General features: G+C 48.4%; 1 protein-coding gene across 1 annotated transcript; it reads right to left on the reverse strand.

Moving 5' to 3' along the window:
* Window positions 1-303: 303 nt before the first annotated feature.
* Window positions 304-2,258, reverse strand: PTF1A (pancreas associated transcription factor 1a). The gene is made up of 2 exons (XM_032624900.1): window positions 1,247-2,258; window positions 304-853 (listed from the first exon to the last, which is right to left on the reverse strand). Exons 1-2 carry the CDS (start codon window positions 2,025-2,027, stop codon window positions 651-653), a joined length of 984 nt encoding a protein of 327 aa, XP_032480791.1. The 5' UTR covers window positions 2,028-2,258; the 3' UTR covers window positions 304-650.
* Between the last annotated feature and the right edge of the window lie 15,837 nt (window positions 2,259-18,095).

The raw sequence follows: 18,095 nt of genomic DNA on the forward strand, positions 1-18,095 counted from the left end.
GTAAGACAAACATCGTCTCCCAGCCTTAGCTTTCCCGTCTGAAAAATGAGAACAATAAATAGTCTATGACCTCCTTGCCTCATAGGGTGTTTGGATGGTAGGCTAAAAATACAGGCGAAATATTTACGTATTTAGCGCTGACGATTCAGATGAAGAGCCTCCAAGAGAACTGAGGCCTAACCCTCTAACCCAATTCCTTTCAGCTAAAACTAAAAGCTACGTTTGAGTCTCTGGTTCAGGTTTTGCTTTTTTAAAACTAAGTTAATTACACTCCATCATGTATTAAACAAATAACTTTTACAAAAAGGTGTAAATAGCATTTATTAACATTGCTTAGAAATAAACCATATCTGGCAATAAATTAGCATGAAGTTTTCTGGCCAGAGTTCTTCCAACAATGCAGAGTTCTGCCAAAGGTGCTGGGTGGAATCACAGACTATTGCATATTTTTAGAAAATCAGGATAAATTATATAAATTATATATTTAAAAAGAGATCATCTATTTCATTAACTCGACAGGATAATAAATAGATAAATAACAAACAGTTGATTGCCATTAGAAAAATGTGATTCTTAAATTACATTTACGTTATATACATGTACAATATGCACAGAGACACAATCAGATCCTCTGGCGGGTCTGGGACTTCTCAGGACACAAACTCAAAGGGCGGTTCGTTTTCTATGTTGTTGAAGGAAGATTTGCTGTTGAGTTTTCTGGGATCCTCTGGGGTCCACACTTTGGCTGTTCGGATAATATTTTGTTCTTTGAGTTGTTTTTCATCAGTCCAAGAGAGAGAGTGTCCTGCGAGGGGAGGGAGGCCATAATCCGGGTCGCTGGGGGAGGGGGACCCTGAGGGGGTGAGAAGAGAAAACAGACTGTGAATGTCCAACTCTGTTCCCAACGGTGCCCTCCGGTCCGTTAGGACCCCCTCTTGGGCGCCTGGACAGACAGGCGTCTTAGGTTCCATTAGAACGACCCTCTTCCTCCACCCCTCAAGCCCCCAGCGCCTCCACCCCGCAATGCCAGAAGCTGCAATTCTGTCAGGGACACGCACCCTCCGAGCCATGGTCAAAGTGGCGAAAAAAAACCTCAGAAACGCCAGCTCGCTCTCAAGGTGGCCGGTGCCCACGACCCGTCCGTCCGTCTGTCGGTCAGTCGGCTGGTCGGTCTGTTCACCCAGCCCCTCCGGGACCTTCCCGTGCCCGTCCCCGTCTCCCCCAGCTGGGAGGCGGACGCACTTACGGGTGCCCCGATGGCAGATGATGACCTTCTGGACCTGGCTGCCCGGGCTGTCCCCGCCCAGGCGCCCGCCGCCGCCCGGTCCCCCGCCACCGCCCGCGCCGCCGCCGCGCAAGGGCAGGTCGGCCTGCACGAGTTCGCTGAGGAAGTTGATGTAGCCGATGGCCAGGCGCAGCGTGTCCACCTTGGAGAGGCGCTTCTCGTAGGGCAGCGTGGGGATGTGCGAGCGCAGCCCCTCAAAGGCGTCGTTTATGGACTGCATGCGCCGCCGCTCGCGCACGTTAGCCGCCTGCCGGAGCTGCTGCAACTCGGCCTCGGAGCGCACGCGCCGCCGCCGCCGCGCCGCCGCCGCCGCCGCGCCGCTCAGGCCGCGCAGCCGCGCCCCGGGGGACAGCACGGCCGGCCCGGCGCACGGGTAGGCGAGGCACGAGGGCGGCGAGCCGGGCGAGTAGGGGAAGCCGCCGGGGGGCGCCCCCGCCTCGCAGCAGTAGCCGCCACCACCGTCCTCCGGCTCGCCGGGGCCCCCCGAGGGCGGCGGGGCGAGCGCGTGCGGAGCCACCGAGGGCGCGGGCTGCAGCAGCAGGCACGCCCCGTCGCGGTAGCAGTACTCGTGCAGCTGGTGGCTGAGGAACTCCGCCTCGGCCTGCTCGTCGGCCAGCAGCTCATCGCCGTCCTCCAGAGGGTCCCGAGAGGACTGGTCGGTGAAGAAGTCCTCCTCCTCAAAGTAAGGGGACGGGAAGGCGTCCAGGCCCCCGGGGAAGTGCTCTAGCAGCACCGCGTCCATGCTCTGCGCCGCCGAGGGCCCGGGGGACTGCTGGCCTGGGGTGAGGGTAGTCTCTGGAAGTTTGCTGCGGCAGTTCGGCCTTGTCTGGCAGCCCCGCCCTCACGGTCCGGCGCGGGAGGCGGCGAAGACTGCCCGCCCGCTTCCAGCCCCCGGCCTCCCTGGGGAGCCCGCGGCCGCTGCACTCTGGCCGACGCCGGCGCTGCGCTGGGGAGGGCTGTGCCGGCTGGCTGGAGCTGAGGGCTGGCACGCGAGGATTCTTATAACTACATCCACAGGCGCGTGCCAGGGACCCGCGGCGCCAGCCAATCACCGAGTGCGGGGTGCCGGCGGGGAGGGGGCCGGGGAGGCTTTCCGCCCGGTGGGAGCTCCCGGGGCGGAGGGGAGGCGGGGCCCGCGCGGCCCGGGGCTCCTGCAGCCTCTCCCCGCCGGCTCCTCGGCCGAGTACCTGCAGGACGCGCGGCTCCAGGGGCACCTGCGGCCCCCGGCGCCCGCCCGCGCGCGCTGCGCAGAGCCAGGCCCTTCCGCGGGGCGCCTCCGCGCAGCCACAAAAGTTCCTAAGGGCGCGTCCGCGGCCCAGGCGGCGGGAGCTGATCGCGGGCGGAGCTCGCTGCTCCTTGGGGGTCGGCGCAAAAACTGCTGGCAGCCTGGGCAGTCCAGGTGGTGCGTTTCGCCACCCCCATCCCCGGAGCGCGCGGGCCTCCGGCCTGGGTTCCATTCCCGGCCTCTGTCTCGCTGCCGGACCTTTCCAGGACTCTGGTCAAGTTGGCACAGTGTGTGCCGCTGGGGTTGGAAGGCGAAGCGATGCAGCTCGCAAGGCGTTCCAGGCGCGGCTCGGGGTCGAGGGGCGCGCGGCTGCGGGGCGCTGCTCGGGATCCTGACTCCGGTGTCCGGTGCTCCGCGGCCGGCCTCGCCTCCCTCCCCTCCCTTTCCCCGCCCGCAGACAGATATAGGGACGCTGGAGGACGCCTTGGAGAGCGGCTCAGAGGGGCACGTTTCTTCTGAAATCAAATCGGGACCCTAGGGGTCCGGGGCAATAAAACCGGATACAAAAGGAGTCAATTGAGTCTTCTGCTCTGGAGCAGTCAGGAGGGAGGGCATGGAAGTTAAAGGGCAGAGTGGGAACCCTTTTCAAAGTCTCTCACCAGAGCCTCTCACCTTTCTGACTGGGAACTGGGACCATCCCTGAATGATTTTTTTTCCTTCCCGGCCTTTAAAAAAAATTTTTTTTAAACCAAACACAAAACATTTGTGCTCTGGCCCATAACACACTCTATCACAGACTACGATTGCAACACGAATTCCTCAGTTGAAAAGTAACAAAGAAAGACTTTCAAGGTCGAGGTAATTCTGTTAAAAGCCAAGCCCCAGAGAGTTCAGAAGTGCAGCCGACCGCGCGTGTTCTCTCAACAGAAGACCTAGAGTCACTGCCTCCCTGGCTCAGCCTCTTCCTTTTTCAGACACTTGTCCCACCAGAGGCTTTTGAGGCTTCTCAAAAGCCAAGCCCATGTCTCTTAGAACAGCGATTTCAACACGCTTCTTGGTTTTAGACATTACATTGTATTTAAGTGAATTCTGAGACCAAAAAAATTAAGGGCAAAAGATATATAAGAAGACCAGAGATTACCTTACCTTGAACGGCCAAGGACACCAGAGAATTTTAACCCAAAGACTTACTGTTTTTCAGCAAGTTCTTTCCTGTTAGCTCATGCCCTTCCTAGTGAGGTGATAAACTGATGCAAATGTGGACGGTTTCCCTGTGTCCGACCCTGGGCTGCAATTTCCTGTATTTAGATTGACCTTTCTCACCTCAAAGGGAGGGAAGCTGTTTGCGGGGGAGGAGGTCAAGACCCCGGATCCAGCCAGCTGCTGGAATTGGGCACCCAATTCTCTTTATGTTTAAAAGACCCTCCTCCCCTCCCCTCCCCTCCCCTGGTTAGATTAAAACCCAGTAGGGACATGGCTTTGAATCAATCCGAGCACTTGGAGGAGTAACAACAGATGACCAGACTTCAAACCCTTATCCAAAATATTGATAACCAGTCTGTGGAGGAAAGACTGGGATTCCAGCCCACACAGGCTCTCTTCAAGAGGCCTTCTCTGATAGATCTAGATGGCTCTTGGGAAAATGTTTGCATCATGGATATGCGGGGGGCGGGGGCGGGGGCGTGGGAGGCGCTGGGGGAAATGGGAGTCAGTAAGCGTGTATTGGGGGACATTTTAACCCGATGTGATTTTTAACAGTCAGGGTCCCCAGAAAATCACCTTCTGTATGCTTGAGGAGTTTGTGGAAGAGTCCAGAACTTTACCTTGGACACCCAAGCGAGCTATGGGGAAGTCCAGTGCTGGCGGGAAACCTTACTGTCCTGTGAGGCTGAGCAAAGCTAGCATGAAGCTTCTGGGCAGCTCCTGGGGCTGCAGGGATGAGCCTGGGGTAGGAGGAAAAGAAAAGAGAGTTATTTGTTCCGGTCAGAACCCTCCTCGCCCTCGCCCTCCCCATCCCGAACCATTATCTTCCCCTTAGAGAATTGCTGGCTATCTGCAGACTGGTGCAGATGCTGATACGGGGACGCTGGTGCAGGCGTGCATGCTTACACACACACACACACACACACCCTGTCCTTAAGTAAGACATGATTGTTCTTTTCTCTACTAAAAAGAAGAAAGGCTCCACTGCTAATAAAGGAAATTTTCTCTGGGTCACTGGAGGTCACAACAGTGTGGACGGCTGCCCTCTTCCTCTTGAAGCAACAGGTCGGATGAGAAGGCTGGGATGGAGCCCTGTCCTGCCAGGCTACAGGCCCCAGCTCTCATTCCAGCCCATCCCTCCACGTGCCCTGGATCCCCAGGGCAGTGGGGTGGGGGGCATGGAGAGGAACAAGAACAAAAGGTTCCAGGTACTTCAGGGCAGAGGGACAGGGCTGGTCCCAGAGCCAGAAGCCTCTCCACACTTCGCTAAGTTCTAGCTTCTCCGCTCCACCCTCTGTCCTCAGCAGAGATGTCCCCTAACCTTGTCCCCCGCCTCAGTGTAAAATAACATCCATCCCCTAAGGTTAAGCAGTGGCAAAGTGCTTGATTCTTTTTAGGACCAAATCCTAGTGAGGCACTGAGATTTTTTCAAGTCTTTCCAAGGGGCTCAGTGGCACCTGTCATCAGGGCCCAGCAGACTCCTGCCACACCGCCTTTGAGGCTGTTGGAAGCCTGATCTTGAGGCTGTCGGAAGCCTGAGGCCATCTTCAAGTTTCTGGGTTCCAGGGGAACATCTGGCAAGGGCCATGGGGCACTGAGGAAGCTTTGCTGTGTCCGTCTGCCTGTTTGTCCTTCTCTTTCCCTCACATGCTCGCTGTCTCTCTCAGCTCTCTCTCCCTCCCAGGGGTGGCATGGACCTGAATACTTGCTCATTGCTTTCCCAGCAAACATTTCTAGAGTCTTTCTCTGGCTTTTAGGAACAATGACTGGAGCGTTGGAGCCCGGGTCCCTGACTCCTTCCCAGGATGGATTCTGGGCAGAGAGCACCCATGAAGGGTGGGGCCTCTGGGCCCTCCATCCTCTTCTCCCCCTTCATATGGCTCCACAGTGTTCGACACCCCTCAGTATATGTCCTCCCTGCTGGAGCCCCAGGTCCCCAGAAACGGGGTGTTGTTGTCTCCCCGCCGGTGTCCCACGCTCCTCGCTTAGTGCTTGCAAGCCGGCACCTGCAGATGTGACTGGTGTCTGTCTCCCACCTTGAAAATGGTCCCATGTTAATTCCTCATGACCCAAATTGTCCCCGTCCCCACTCAAGAACACAGAGGTGATGTCAGGTGGCTGGATTGCCCTCACCTGTGTCTGTTTCCCCTTTCTTTACCCTCCCCCTCCCTCCCCCCTTCCTGTGAAAACTTTTTCTTCTCAGTTGAGTGCCCTCATCAACCCACCCTTTAACCCTACACTCTTAGGAAAGGGTTTGGAAAATAGAATCATGGGGCTAATGCTGAAAGGCCTCTGAAGCCCAGAGAGGTTCAGTGACTTCCCTAAGGTCACACAGCAGGTTACCATCAATCTCAGTCCACCCCAGCCCAGTGCTGGTTCCACTGGCTGCTGAGACCAGATTTTAGCCTTGCTTCCACCCACTCATGAAAGGTGTATTTACATTGATGTGCAATGTAGTCAGTCAGACCCCGTTCTAAGCCGGCCCCAGTTTACCAAACACCATCTTCCTGGCCTCTCCAGAGTCCTGGCTACACTGCAGATTCCAGCACCTCCTGATGTGCTGAGGAAGGAATCACTGAATGGTGCAATTTCCAGCATAAGACAAAGGATGCAGAACTAAATACGGGCTCATGGGACTTTCTCTGGCCCCCAAAGTCACACTGTATAGATTATGGATGATTTTTCCACTCAGAAAGTACACTCTGATCAGGTGACATTTTATTCCATCCTGGAAAGGACTGGCCTAGGTAATGCTGAAAACCTCGACACCACTTCAAAAGTCTTCCTTGAACTAGCCCCGCCTACCTGTCATTCTCTTCATCTTCTCTTTACTTCATTCTCTTTTTTTTTTGCGGTACATGGGCCACTTACCGCTGTGGCCTCTCCCGTTGTGGGGCACAGGCTCTGGACGCGCAGGCTCAGCGGCCATGGCTCACGGGATCAGCCGCTCCGCGGCATGTGGGATCTTCCCGGACCGGGGCACGAACCCGTGTCCCCTGCATCGGCAGGCGGACTCTCGACCACTGCGCCACCAGGGAAGCCCTCTTTACTTCATTCTTTATTAACTTAGCATCTCTTCCAATGCTACGATGACCTCTCTCTGGTTTTCTACAGTCCTTTCCACTAGTTTGAGCTCCTTGATTTGACAATCTTATATTTATTTGGAGATCTTATATTTATTGTAAGATAGGTAGAAGGAATAATACGAAGGCTAGACAAGATGGAGATGAGCATTTTGGAGGGCTTTCACTCATGTTTATCACTTACTCTCATAATTCCGCAAAGCTGAGGGGCATCCTCCTTACTTCAACCGGTGAATAGATGGGTTTCGGCCATAAACCCAGGGCGCACGGCCCGTCAGAGAAGGGGACTGGGTTACACACCAGATTGGCTGACTCCATACCTCATTTGCCTTCCATAGCATCTTCTGGCCTCTTCTTTGTCTCTACACTGAACGTAGCTGATTTTTTAAAATATAAATTTACTTATTTGATTTTATTTATTTTTGGCTGCATTGGGTCTTCGTTGCTGCATGCAGGCTTTCTCTAGTTGTGGCGAGCGGGGGCTACTCTTCATTGCAGCGCGCGGGCTTCTCACGGCAGTGACTTGTCTTGTTGTGGAGCACGGGCTGTAGGCATGCGGGCTCTAGAGCACAGGCTCGGTAGTTGTGGTGCACGGGCTTAGTTGCCCCACGGCATGTGGGATCTTCCCGGACCGGGGCTCGAACCCATGTCCCCTGCATTGGCAGGCAGATTCTTAACCACTGCGCCACCAGGGAAGCCCAACGTAGCTGATATAATACGATTTTCACATGGATTCTCTTGTTTGTTAACACAACACTGTGTGATAACTTGGGCAGGTGTTTTTATTATTTGCAAATGATAAGATTCAGAAAGGTTAAGTCACTGTCCTGGAGTGACACAGCTGGTGCCAGGGAGCCATGAGTGGAAATAAATAGATTTCCAGCACAAGGGTGATGGGGGTGCCAGCATCATTTTCTAGGGTTTCCCATCAGACATTCTCTGCTCTGAAGCTACTCAGGCTGAAGTAAAAAGCTGGGCCGTGTCCCATCTGGGAATGAGGGCGGGAGGCTTGTGGCTGCCACCAACCTCAGGGAAAATCCCAACGTCCAACACCCAGCTCCTTCCTTCTAGAAGGTCCCGTTGTTAAACATTAATCTTTGGAGGGTGAAACACCGAAATGCTGATATAATTATCCAAATAAGTATTTTCTGTCATGCCAAGGTTTCTTTGATGAATAGCAAAGTTTCTGAGCTTTGTCCTTCAGTCTTGTTATTCCAAAAGGTGTTTGGTCTTTAGTTAAGGTAAACACTGCAGGTCATTTTTACCAGACTTCTGTGTCTTGGCCTCCATAGTGAACAATGAAGAGGAAAAAAGAAAAACGAATTTAATAGAAACAGGAACTTTGAGCTTTTTTCTGTTTGTTTCTCTTTAAAGCTATATGTTTTTTCTGGCTTCATGACCATCTGTAGGGCCTTAATTGAATTATGGTGCATTTGTATAATGCAATATTCAGCTGCCATAACAAAATGAGAATGCTTTTGATGTAATGATGTGAAATGATTTCCAAGATACATCGTTAAAGAGAAAGAAGCAAGAGTGGCTAGTATACTCCCACTTGCATTTTTTTTTAAAAAAAGAGCACAGTGACTATATGTGAGCACATTTGTTTATGCAGCCAGCCGATATCTCTAGATGGATACTCAAGAAACTGATGATGTTAGCTGCACTGAAGGAGAAACTGAGTGGCTAATGGATAGAATTTTTCCTTGTATACTCTTTCGGATCTTGTGATTTTTGAAATATATGAACATATATGCAGAATTTAAAAAAATTTTTAAATTATGATCTTTTAAATTAAAATCTTTTTAAAGATTTATTATTATTTTAAAACAATTTTTTTGGCTGCGTTGGGTCTTTGTTGCTGCGCGCGGGCTTCCTCTAGCTGCGGCCAGCGGGGGCTACTCTTTGTTGCGGTGCGCAGGCTTCTCACTGTGGTGGCTTCTCTTGTTGCAGAGCACGGGCTCTAGGTGCGCAGGCTTCAGTAGTTGTGGCCCTCGGGCTCTAGAGCGCAGGCTCAGTAGTTGTGGCGCACGGGCTTCGTTGCTCCACGGCTTGTGGGATCTTCCCGGACCAGGGCTCGAGCCCGTGTCCCCTGCGTTGGCAGGGAGATTCTTAACCACTGCTCCACCAGGGAAGTCCTAAATTATGATTTTTTTTTAAAATAAGGAATTTCTTTTAAAAGAAAATGTTTGCAGTTTATGATCCCTTCATATAAGCCCTGGAGAAGCCCTCCAGAAACATTGGATATTATTAGCTTGTGCCATCTTCAAAAAGCGGCAAGAACCCTCTGGCAGGTGGGACCAGTGAGGGCTGGCTGGGGCAACCAGGCACGCAGGGTGCCCTGCAGGTGGACCAGGTCCTGAGTGAGCCTTCATGTAATTGTCTAAGTCCCACCTACAGTGCAGTTGAAATGGGATGGCATGGGATGAATGAAGTGTCATTCTCTGCATGAGATCAATAGCAAACAAAATTTAGAGGGATTTGACAACACAGAGGGAATTTAAAATTACTCATTAAGGCCCCCACATCGTCTGCGTTGTCCACAGCTCCGCAGCCTCCACGTGACTACTGCTAACATTTTGGCCTGTTTCCTGCCATGTATTTCTATTTTCATATCTTGCACTTTTCACTTGACTGACTCTCATCATCACCATTTCCTTATACCTTTACTGACAGGCTTGAACAGTGGCGTGATGGTTCGTCGTAGGACTTTACCGTCGGACAATTTCATTTTCGCTTAAGCACCGCTCACTCCTGAGAACTCACAGTTGAGGTGGTACTTTGCGCATCTCTTGAAATCACCTTTGTGTTTTGCCCGTGCGCTGACTTTCTTCCGTGCTTGGCAGGTCACTGATTGTGATTCCCGCGTAATTTTTTCTCCCTCGCCTCAACGATACCTTAGCTTTCACGCCTACCAGTGCTCCTGAAGATGTAGGCTATTGCAGTGGCATTTTTGTTCTTGTTCCTTAAAATCCTGCCTAGAGCAAAACTCTTCCTCAGCCCGGTGAACCTGTACCTGAAGAAGCTTATGCCAGCCCATGCCTGGTTCAAGCAGGGAAGTGCCTACTATTAGTCAAGAAACTCCAGTTACTTGGAAAAGTTCCCGAAAAGTCTGGAATTCAGTTTTCATGCTTGGACATTCCAAGAAATCAGCACCCCACCAGGCCCCAGGTTTTGCCACCGCAAGACTCCTCTCAGATTGCACACTGCTAGAGGTTTGAGCCTATTTTTGTCGCAGAGAAAGTAGCACCCCATCTTCCACTGCCACCCCAGAGAGGCGGGGAAGCACAGAGGTCGTGAGTATGGGCTCCGGAGCCTGACTGCCTGGATTCTGGTGGCTCTGCCACTGACCAGCCGTTTGGGCAAGTTAGCTAACCTACCTGGGCCTCTACTCCTGCAAGAAGAAATTATAACAATACTGCCGTGTTGGGTTACTGTGAGGATTGAGTTAACAAATATAAACACGTACCCAGTGTCAGGCACACGGTAGTATTTGCTCAATTTTATTTATTTGTCCAATTCTCTTTATTTATTTAGCAGTAGTAGGTTAATAGGTGCTCAGTAAACATTGGTGGAGTCGATGAGGATGTAGCATCAGTTACAAGTGGGAGCCCTATTAAGCAGGAAGGAGTCATTCTTGTTGGCTTCGCCCACCCCTACCTGAGCTCCAGGATTTAAAGTGGACCAACATCAAAAAAATCTATCAGCAAATACTGAGGTTGATTCACTGCTGACACTGGAAGAGGCAGTGCACCTCTATTCAGCTCTTCTCACAACTTTTGGAGGCAGTTAGGGTTAGGCCTGGTGACGGTGTTTTGCTAATGCTCATGATTATGAGTCGGGGATGGAAAAATGGTCCATTCACACAGGATGGCCCCCAGAGCAAAGCCTGTGAAGGGGCAGAGCAAGACCCCAGTGCTCAGCTGGACACGTTCACGCAGGCCCGTCTCTCCTGTTTCTCTTCTGCAGTGTCCTTCTCAGAGACATCAGTTAGACACACGCCAGGGCCTGGAGTGCAGGAATGGGGCAGGGGCTGGTGTTCCCCACTCATTCCTCCATTCTCACCAGCCCTGCAGAGAAGCCAGACACCTTTCTTCACCGGCAAGGAAAAACAAGCCAGGCTTGTTAGAAGAAACAGTCGCTCTGTCATCTGCCCTCACCTCTGTAATCAGGGGGTCGTGTCTGTAGCCTTTTCCCTCTTCGCAGCAAAGGGACTGTTTCCATACCCAGGAGTTTGATTTTCCTGGTGAGGGTCCCGACCTATCACTGGACCCCTCTCATTTCTGTGGACCTCCGATTTTCTGGATCCATACTTCTTTTTTTTTTTTTGCGGTACGTGGGCCTCTCACTGCTGTGGCCTCTCCCGTTGTGGAACACAGGCTCCGGACACGCAGGCTCAGCGGCCATGCCTCACAGGCCCAGCCGCTCCGCAGCATGTGGGATCTTCCCAGACCGGGGCACGAACCCGTGTCCCCTGCATCGGCAGGCGGACTCCCAACCACTGCGCCACCAGGGAAGCCCCTGGATCCATACTTCTTAAATGAAGGTTCCACAAGTTAATTATGTCTTTTTTTTTTTTCAATTTTGTGACCATGTTCAGATGCTAATCTTGAAAAAACAATAACAAAGGGTGAGCATATTGTGGTCCACCTGGATGGCTATCCAAAAACCTAGCCCTATCTTTGAACTTGGAGCCTGAATCTGAGTTGACGTTTGCGTTTAAGATTGTGGTGGTGGGGGGCTTCCCTGGTGGCGCAGTGGTTGAGAGTCCGCCTGCCGATGCAGGGGACACGGGTTCGTGCCCCGGTCCGGGAGGATCCCACATGCCGTGGAGCGGCTGGGCCCGTGAGCCATGGCCGCTGAGCCTGCGCGTCCAGAGCCTGTGCCCCGCAACGGGAGAGGCCACAACAGTGAGAGGCCTGCGTACCGCAAAAAAAAAAAAAAAAAAAAGAGATTGTGGTGGTGCCAGTCTATTTTAATTGCTTCGGCCTAAAGAAGATATACAGATATTGTTGCTCGTGGCAAGAAATGAAATAACTACAAAACAAGCTAGATGAATAAAACTATCACAGTAGTTTACTTAACCTGGGGAGAAATGGATGTGACGCACAGTGGGTTGATTGAGGAGAGGGACCAACAACACGTCAGCTTCGGAAGTGGCAAATGCTGTTACTACACGGTTGTATCATATATCACCTTAAAGTTAATTTGAACTTTATTGATTTGTAGATTTAGAAAAGTTTTAATGTGTTTGGTGTGGCAGTTATATAAGAACAACACCCATAAAGAGTTTATACCAACTTTATATTGGCAAATATTTCAGCAATTTCCTTTCTAAAACATCGTTATTGAAATATAGTTCATTTACAATGTGGTGTTAGTTTTAGATGTACAGCAAAGTGTTTCAGTTATACATATACGTATATGTATTCTTTTTGACATTCTCTTCCATTATGGGTTATTACAAGATATTGAGTAGAGTTCCCTGTGCTGTATACCGTAGGTCCTTGTTGGTTATCTTATTTTACATATAGTAGTGGGTATCTATTAATCCCAAATCCATAATTTATCCCTCCCCGCCACCTTTCCCCTTTGGTAACCGTATTTTTGTTTTCTATGTTTGTGAGTCTATTTCTGTTTTGTAAATAAGTTCATTTGTATCAGGTTTTTTTAGATTCCACATGTAAGCGATATCATGATATTTGTCTTTCTCTGTCTGGCTTATTTCACTTAGTATGATAATCTCTACATCCATCCATGTTGCTGCAAATGGCATTATTTCATTTTTTTGTGGCTGATTAATATTCCATTGTGTATATATACCACATCTTCTTTATCCTTAAGCAGTTTCATTTTAATGATCATTTAAGCTGACACTGAGTGAGGGCTCATGAAAGCTTTTATTGGTTGTTGCTTTGTTTTTCTATGAAAAGTGTGGAGACTTTATATACAAGGACATATATGCATCTATGTGTGTATATAAATATGTGAATACTCACATAAACACATACATATCTTCAGAGTCAGGTTTGAGAAATACTGTTCCAGATGATTATCAAATACATGTGTGTGGCTTCAGGTGAAGAGATAAGAAGGCAGAGAGGAAAGGGGGCAGGGGAGTAAAGTAAAAAGGATGTGAAGCAAAATGAGAAAGGGGAACAGGCAGGAGGAAGAGTCTGGAAGTTTGATAGAGGAAGTGTTTGAAATATGAAAGTGTAGAGGATGGAAAAGCGTGGATGTTTGACTCACGTAGATCTGAGTTCAAATTCAAGTATCTGTTCCACTCTTCACAGTTGTTTGCTCCTGGATAAGTTATTTAAACTTGCTGAGTTTTATTTTCATTGGCTATAGACATGGGACGAAATAATAATATCTACCTCAAGGACTGCTGTGGGAAGTTAATGCAATGATGTATGTAAAGTATAGAGAGTAGGCACTCAGAGAATGCTAGTTTCTTCCTGCTTCCCTCTATGCTCAGTGGGTTAATCAATAAGGGTTTTTTTTCTTTCTTCCCCTCTGAGCTTATTAAATATAATTGACATATAACATCGTATAAGTTTAAAGTGTTCAATGTGATGATCTATGTATATATTGCAAAATGTTTACCAAAATAAGATTAGTTAACACACCCTTTACCCCACAAAATTACCATTTTGTTGTGGCTGTTATGGTGAGAACATTAATGTTCTAGTCTTAACTTTCAAGTATACAAGATTGAATACATTTTTATTAAATGTCTATAAAGTACAGGAGAAAAAGATATGAATGAGAGGTGATATCACAGGCATTAAAAAAGCCTGAAGAGTCCTCTACCACTGGTAGCTTTCACCTTGAGCCCCGATTGTCTGTATAAAGGAGTCATTTTAAAGTAATCGTCTCCAGTTTTTTTTTTTTTTTGACTGCACATCTTGCATTATTCTGGATAAAGTTCTGGCTTCTGTAACAATTATCTAAAGATAATATAACATTTTTGTCTCTCTTGTAATAGTCCAAGTGTAAGCAACCCGAAGTTTAAAATTTTATTTATTTATTTATTATTTTTTGGCTGCACCACTCAGCATGCGGGATCTTAGTTCCCCCACCAGGGAACAAACCTGCGCCCCCTGTGGTGGAAATGCAGAGTCTTAACCACCGGACCTCCAGGGAAGTCCCAGCAACCCGAAGTTTATATGGTGGCTAAATGGGTTGGGGGTCAAGCTTCCTTGTAACTTGTTGCTCTATCTTTCTGAAACATGGCTTCTAACCTTGAGTCCCAAATGGCTGCTCTGGCTCCCACCATCATGTCTGCATCCCAGCCAGCAAGAAGAAGGAAAGAGAAAGGGCACACTCCTTTCCTTTTAAGATCATGATCTGAAGGTTGCACACATCACTGTGGTTCATATTCAGTTGGCCTGAGCCGTCACGCGGCCACGTCTAGCTACAAGGGAAGGTGACAAATGTGGTCTTGCGTTTGGTGGCTATACTCCCAGTTCGTACTTGGGGTGTTATCAGATAAGGAGAGAAAAGTATTCTGTGTGTTTGAGGACGGGGGAGGATTAGCTGTGTCTGACGCACCTTATCATTACCATTTTTGAGTATACACTCTACAGGTGGATTTATGTATATTATGTATATAAAATTGCATAGAAATAAGTGTGTATTAATACACTGCATACGTACATTGTTAAACATGCCCAAAAAGAAATTTTAAGAAGATGAGTAAAAATATATTAGAAGTTCTAAATTTTTCCCTGTAGCCCAAAGGAACATCTTGTTCACTTTGGAGACTACTAGTCTATATAATGCCAATCAGTTACACTTTTTTAAAGCTGAATTGTCTTTTTTTTTCCATATTATATACAAAGTTAAAAGCAATGTGGAAATACTGAGAAAATGTAAATATGCCCTGTTTTAAGCCTTACTTTATTTATCTCTTTAAGAAAGATGTTTTGAGCATCAGCTATGTTCAGTCACTGTGTTAAATGCTGGGGATCAGAGTTGCACTCTCTGTGCCTAATGCATTCTTGGGGTAGTAAGAGAGAGGAGAGGTGATTAGAATCCAGTGTAGTAAGGGCTGTCTTTGAGGTTTAAAGGCTCAGCACGAGAGTGAGGGGTTGGCAGGAGCTTCATAAAGGGAACAGAGTTGAGCTAGGTGAGTCTTGAGTGAGTTTGACTACAAGAGGAGGGGCAGAAGTATGTCCCTAGGAGGCTGAATAGATTGATGAAAGTAGAAGGCATGCAATAGCCCACAGTTTCCCCTCATTTAGGGACCTGAGTCCCAGCTACAGACTCCATCTCAAGCAAGCCCTGGGGCAGTGCATTTCAACGTGCCTTTTTGCATCTCCTTTCTTGGTCCTGCCTCCATCCCCGTTCCCATCCCAGGCATGGTGTGGCCTCATGGTGACCGCATCTGTGCTCCACCAAGACCCGTGTTCTCAGAGAATGCTCAGTGCTCCAAATGATCCGTTCTGCCCTCGTTAAAAGCCAGTTTACTTCCCAGGCCATCAATCTCAGCGAGAGGCCACTAAGGTGTAAGCAACATACAGCAACTGGACCGTCATCTCTCTGGCATTTTATTAGTGTCCTTGAAAGGCAATGCCATCCATCACAGGGATGAATTCTTACAATGTAGCCTACTGCAGTCATTTGAAAGCATCTTGGGGACAGTCAGAGATTGCCTCAAGAACCTAGAATCTCACCTTTATTTAGCCTTCACCAGCCTCCAAAACCCATTTCCCTGTATTTACCTCATGGTAGAACGTCTTCCTGTTTCCTCACATGCTCCTGGCCCTTGTAATTTGTTCAGGTGCTTGGAACCTACCAGACTGGAGGACAAACCCACTGTAAAAATCCAAGATGGAGCTAGAAAAATGCGCAGAGACTCCTAAGAGTGTTGAGATGTCCCAGGGCGAAGCAAAGCTCTGCAAACCATCATCCGTTTTATGACATTTCCCTGCCCTGATTTAAAGTGATGTGAGGGATTTATGTTGTCATTGACCTTACAGGTCCCTAGTGCTTAGGGAGCACTTTCCCTTTTCAGCTGGGCAGGTGTGAGAGAAGAAGGGAAAGTGCAGAAGGACCATATTATACTTTCTGGGTGCTTTACAACAAGAGTTAACCTGAAAAGTTTCCATCATAGGACATCCCATGTGATGGGAGCTGGACGGACAAGCCACAGACCTCTGTCTTCTTCCAGGCAGGTCATAAGCTTGTACTTCCCTGTCTTCTTTGAGGTGAGATGTGGCCATGTAACTTGCTTGGGTTAGTAAAAGATGAGTAGAAATGCCACGTCACTTCCAGGAGGAAGCTTTTTTTCCCCCTCCATGTTCAATAGTGCATTTTATTGTTGTAATTTCCCTGCTACTTAAAAAAATATTAGTGATCCAAGTAACCTTTTTTTTTTTTTTTTTTTTGCGGTACGTGGGCCTCTCACTGCCGTGGCCTCTCCCGTTGTGGAGCACAGGCTCCTGACGTGCAGGCTCAGCGGCCATGGCTCACGGGCCCAGCCGCTCGGCGGCATGTGGGATCCTCCTGGAGCGGGGCACGAACCCGTGTCCCCCGCATTGGCAGGCGGACCCTCAACCACTGCGTCACCAGGGAAGCCCCCAAGTAACTTTTAAATACAATACTTTCAGACTCAGGGTAAAAAGGACTATAAACAAATTCTAAACTGTATTTAGTAGGTCTGATGTTCACAGTGGTATAGGTTAGCAATTTTGAAACGAATTTCTGTGTGATCTAGGAATAAATGAATGAGTAAATATGTTGAGAACTGGGTTTTTCACTGTTAGAGAAGGGAGTTATAAATATGGAAAGGAGAACGACTAGAATGTACAGATACATATGGATATAGATATAAACGTAGAGGTACTTATATATGTATGTGTACGTTCTTTTTTTTTTCTCCTAGCTCTGTCTGCTAAAAGGGCCGTTGTAACAATGAACACACTTTGTTCTCAGATCTTGGTTTCTAAAAACCATTCCTCACTTAAAGGTTCCAGAGATCCTTAGGGAGATGGCTGATTCTCTGAGGAGAATGCACCAGGGCAGAGGCAGGCCAGGAGGAAGCTTTACGAGCCCGTGTACTAACTGGCTCCTTTGCTCCTCTCTTCTGTAACGATGGCGGAAACTCAGCTTAAGGCAGAACATCTGTCAGCCTGGGACCTTGAGTGACTACAATGAACAGGGTCCCCCTGCAAACTCTCATAGAACAGGAAACCTGGACTAGAAATAAGCGTTTGTTGTGTGAAGCCACTAAGATTTGGGGGTCGCTACTGCAGCATGACCTGGCTTATCTGATGTACCTGTGTTGTTGCACATATTACTCAGTAAATTTGTGTGTTAGTTTTAAATCTCTTGGTTTCAAGTAATGGAAATCAACTTGAATTAACAAACATTAAAAGAGAGCTATGATGTGGGATTCAGGGCATGTCCTAGAATCCATAAGCAGGAATGTAGCTAGGCCTCAGGAAGGCAGCAGTACCAGGAGTCTCAGACACTGAAAATTCTCCCCCATATCTATATGAATAGAACCCCACAATTGTAGCTGGGCACATGGACACCCAGAATAAAAGTTGCATTTTCTAGACATCCTTGCAGCTCAGTGAAACTAACTTCTAACTAATGAGTAGAAGTGATATTCACCTTTGGGGCTTTTTGAAGAGGAAGGACATGTCCCATTTTGCTACTTTCTCTCTTCCTACTGGTTGGGATGCCAAGGCAATGGCAGGAGTTGGAGCAGCCATTTTGAACCATGAGTGGAAAGCTACATATTGAGGATGGATAAGTAACTAGATAAAAGAGTCTGAGTCTCCCACATCATTTAGATCCCACATGAGTCCTGGAATGCCTATTCAGTTTTGTTTTGTTTTGTTTTTGTGAGAGAGAAATAAACTTCTATCTCTTTTAAACCACTATATATTTCAACTCTTTTATAGAACAGCCTAACCTGTACCTTTGTTAACACACTGTGATCTGGAAAGATGCCTGCACATTCTCTCTGACTTTCCTGTGCTTCTTTCTGTTCCCCTCTGTGTGTCTGCTTCATTCTTTTTCTGTGGATCAGTTTTCTCTGCTTTCTAGTCTCTTTATAGAAATCATGGCTTCCTCCAAGATGTACTGTGTTTATTTATGGATCAAACATTGAACAACAATTCTGTGCTGAGAACTGTGATTAGCACTAACAATAAATACAACAGATCCTTTATTCATGGAGTTTACACACTAGAGGGAACAGAGAGTAGAGGTTGAAATGAACAAGAAACAGAGACAGAGTATGAGTATCATGGCATACGGAAATAAAAAAGAACTTTATTAAAGC

The sequence above is a fragment of the Phocoena sinus genome, chromosome 2 (genome assembly GCF_008692025.1).
Source record: "Phocoena sinus isolate mPhoSin1 chromosome 2, mPhoSin1.pri, whole genome shotgun sequence".
In the NCBI taxonomy this organism is placed as follows: Eukaryota; Metazoa; Chordata; class Mammalia; order Artiodactyla; family Phocoenidae; genus Phocoena; species Phocoena sinus.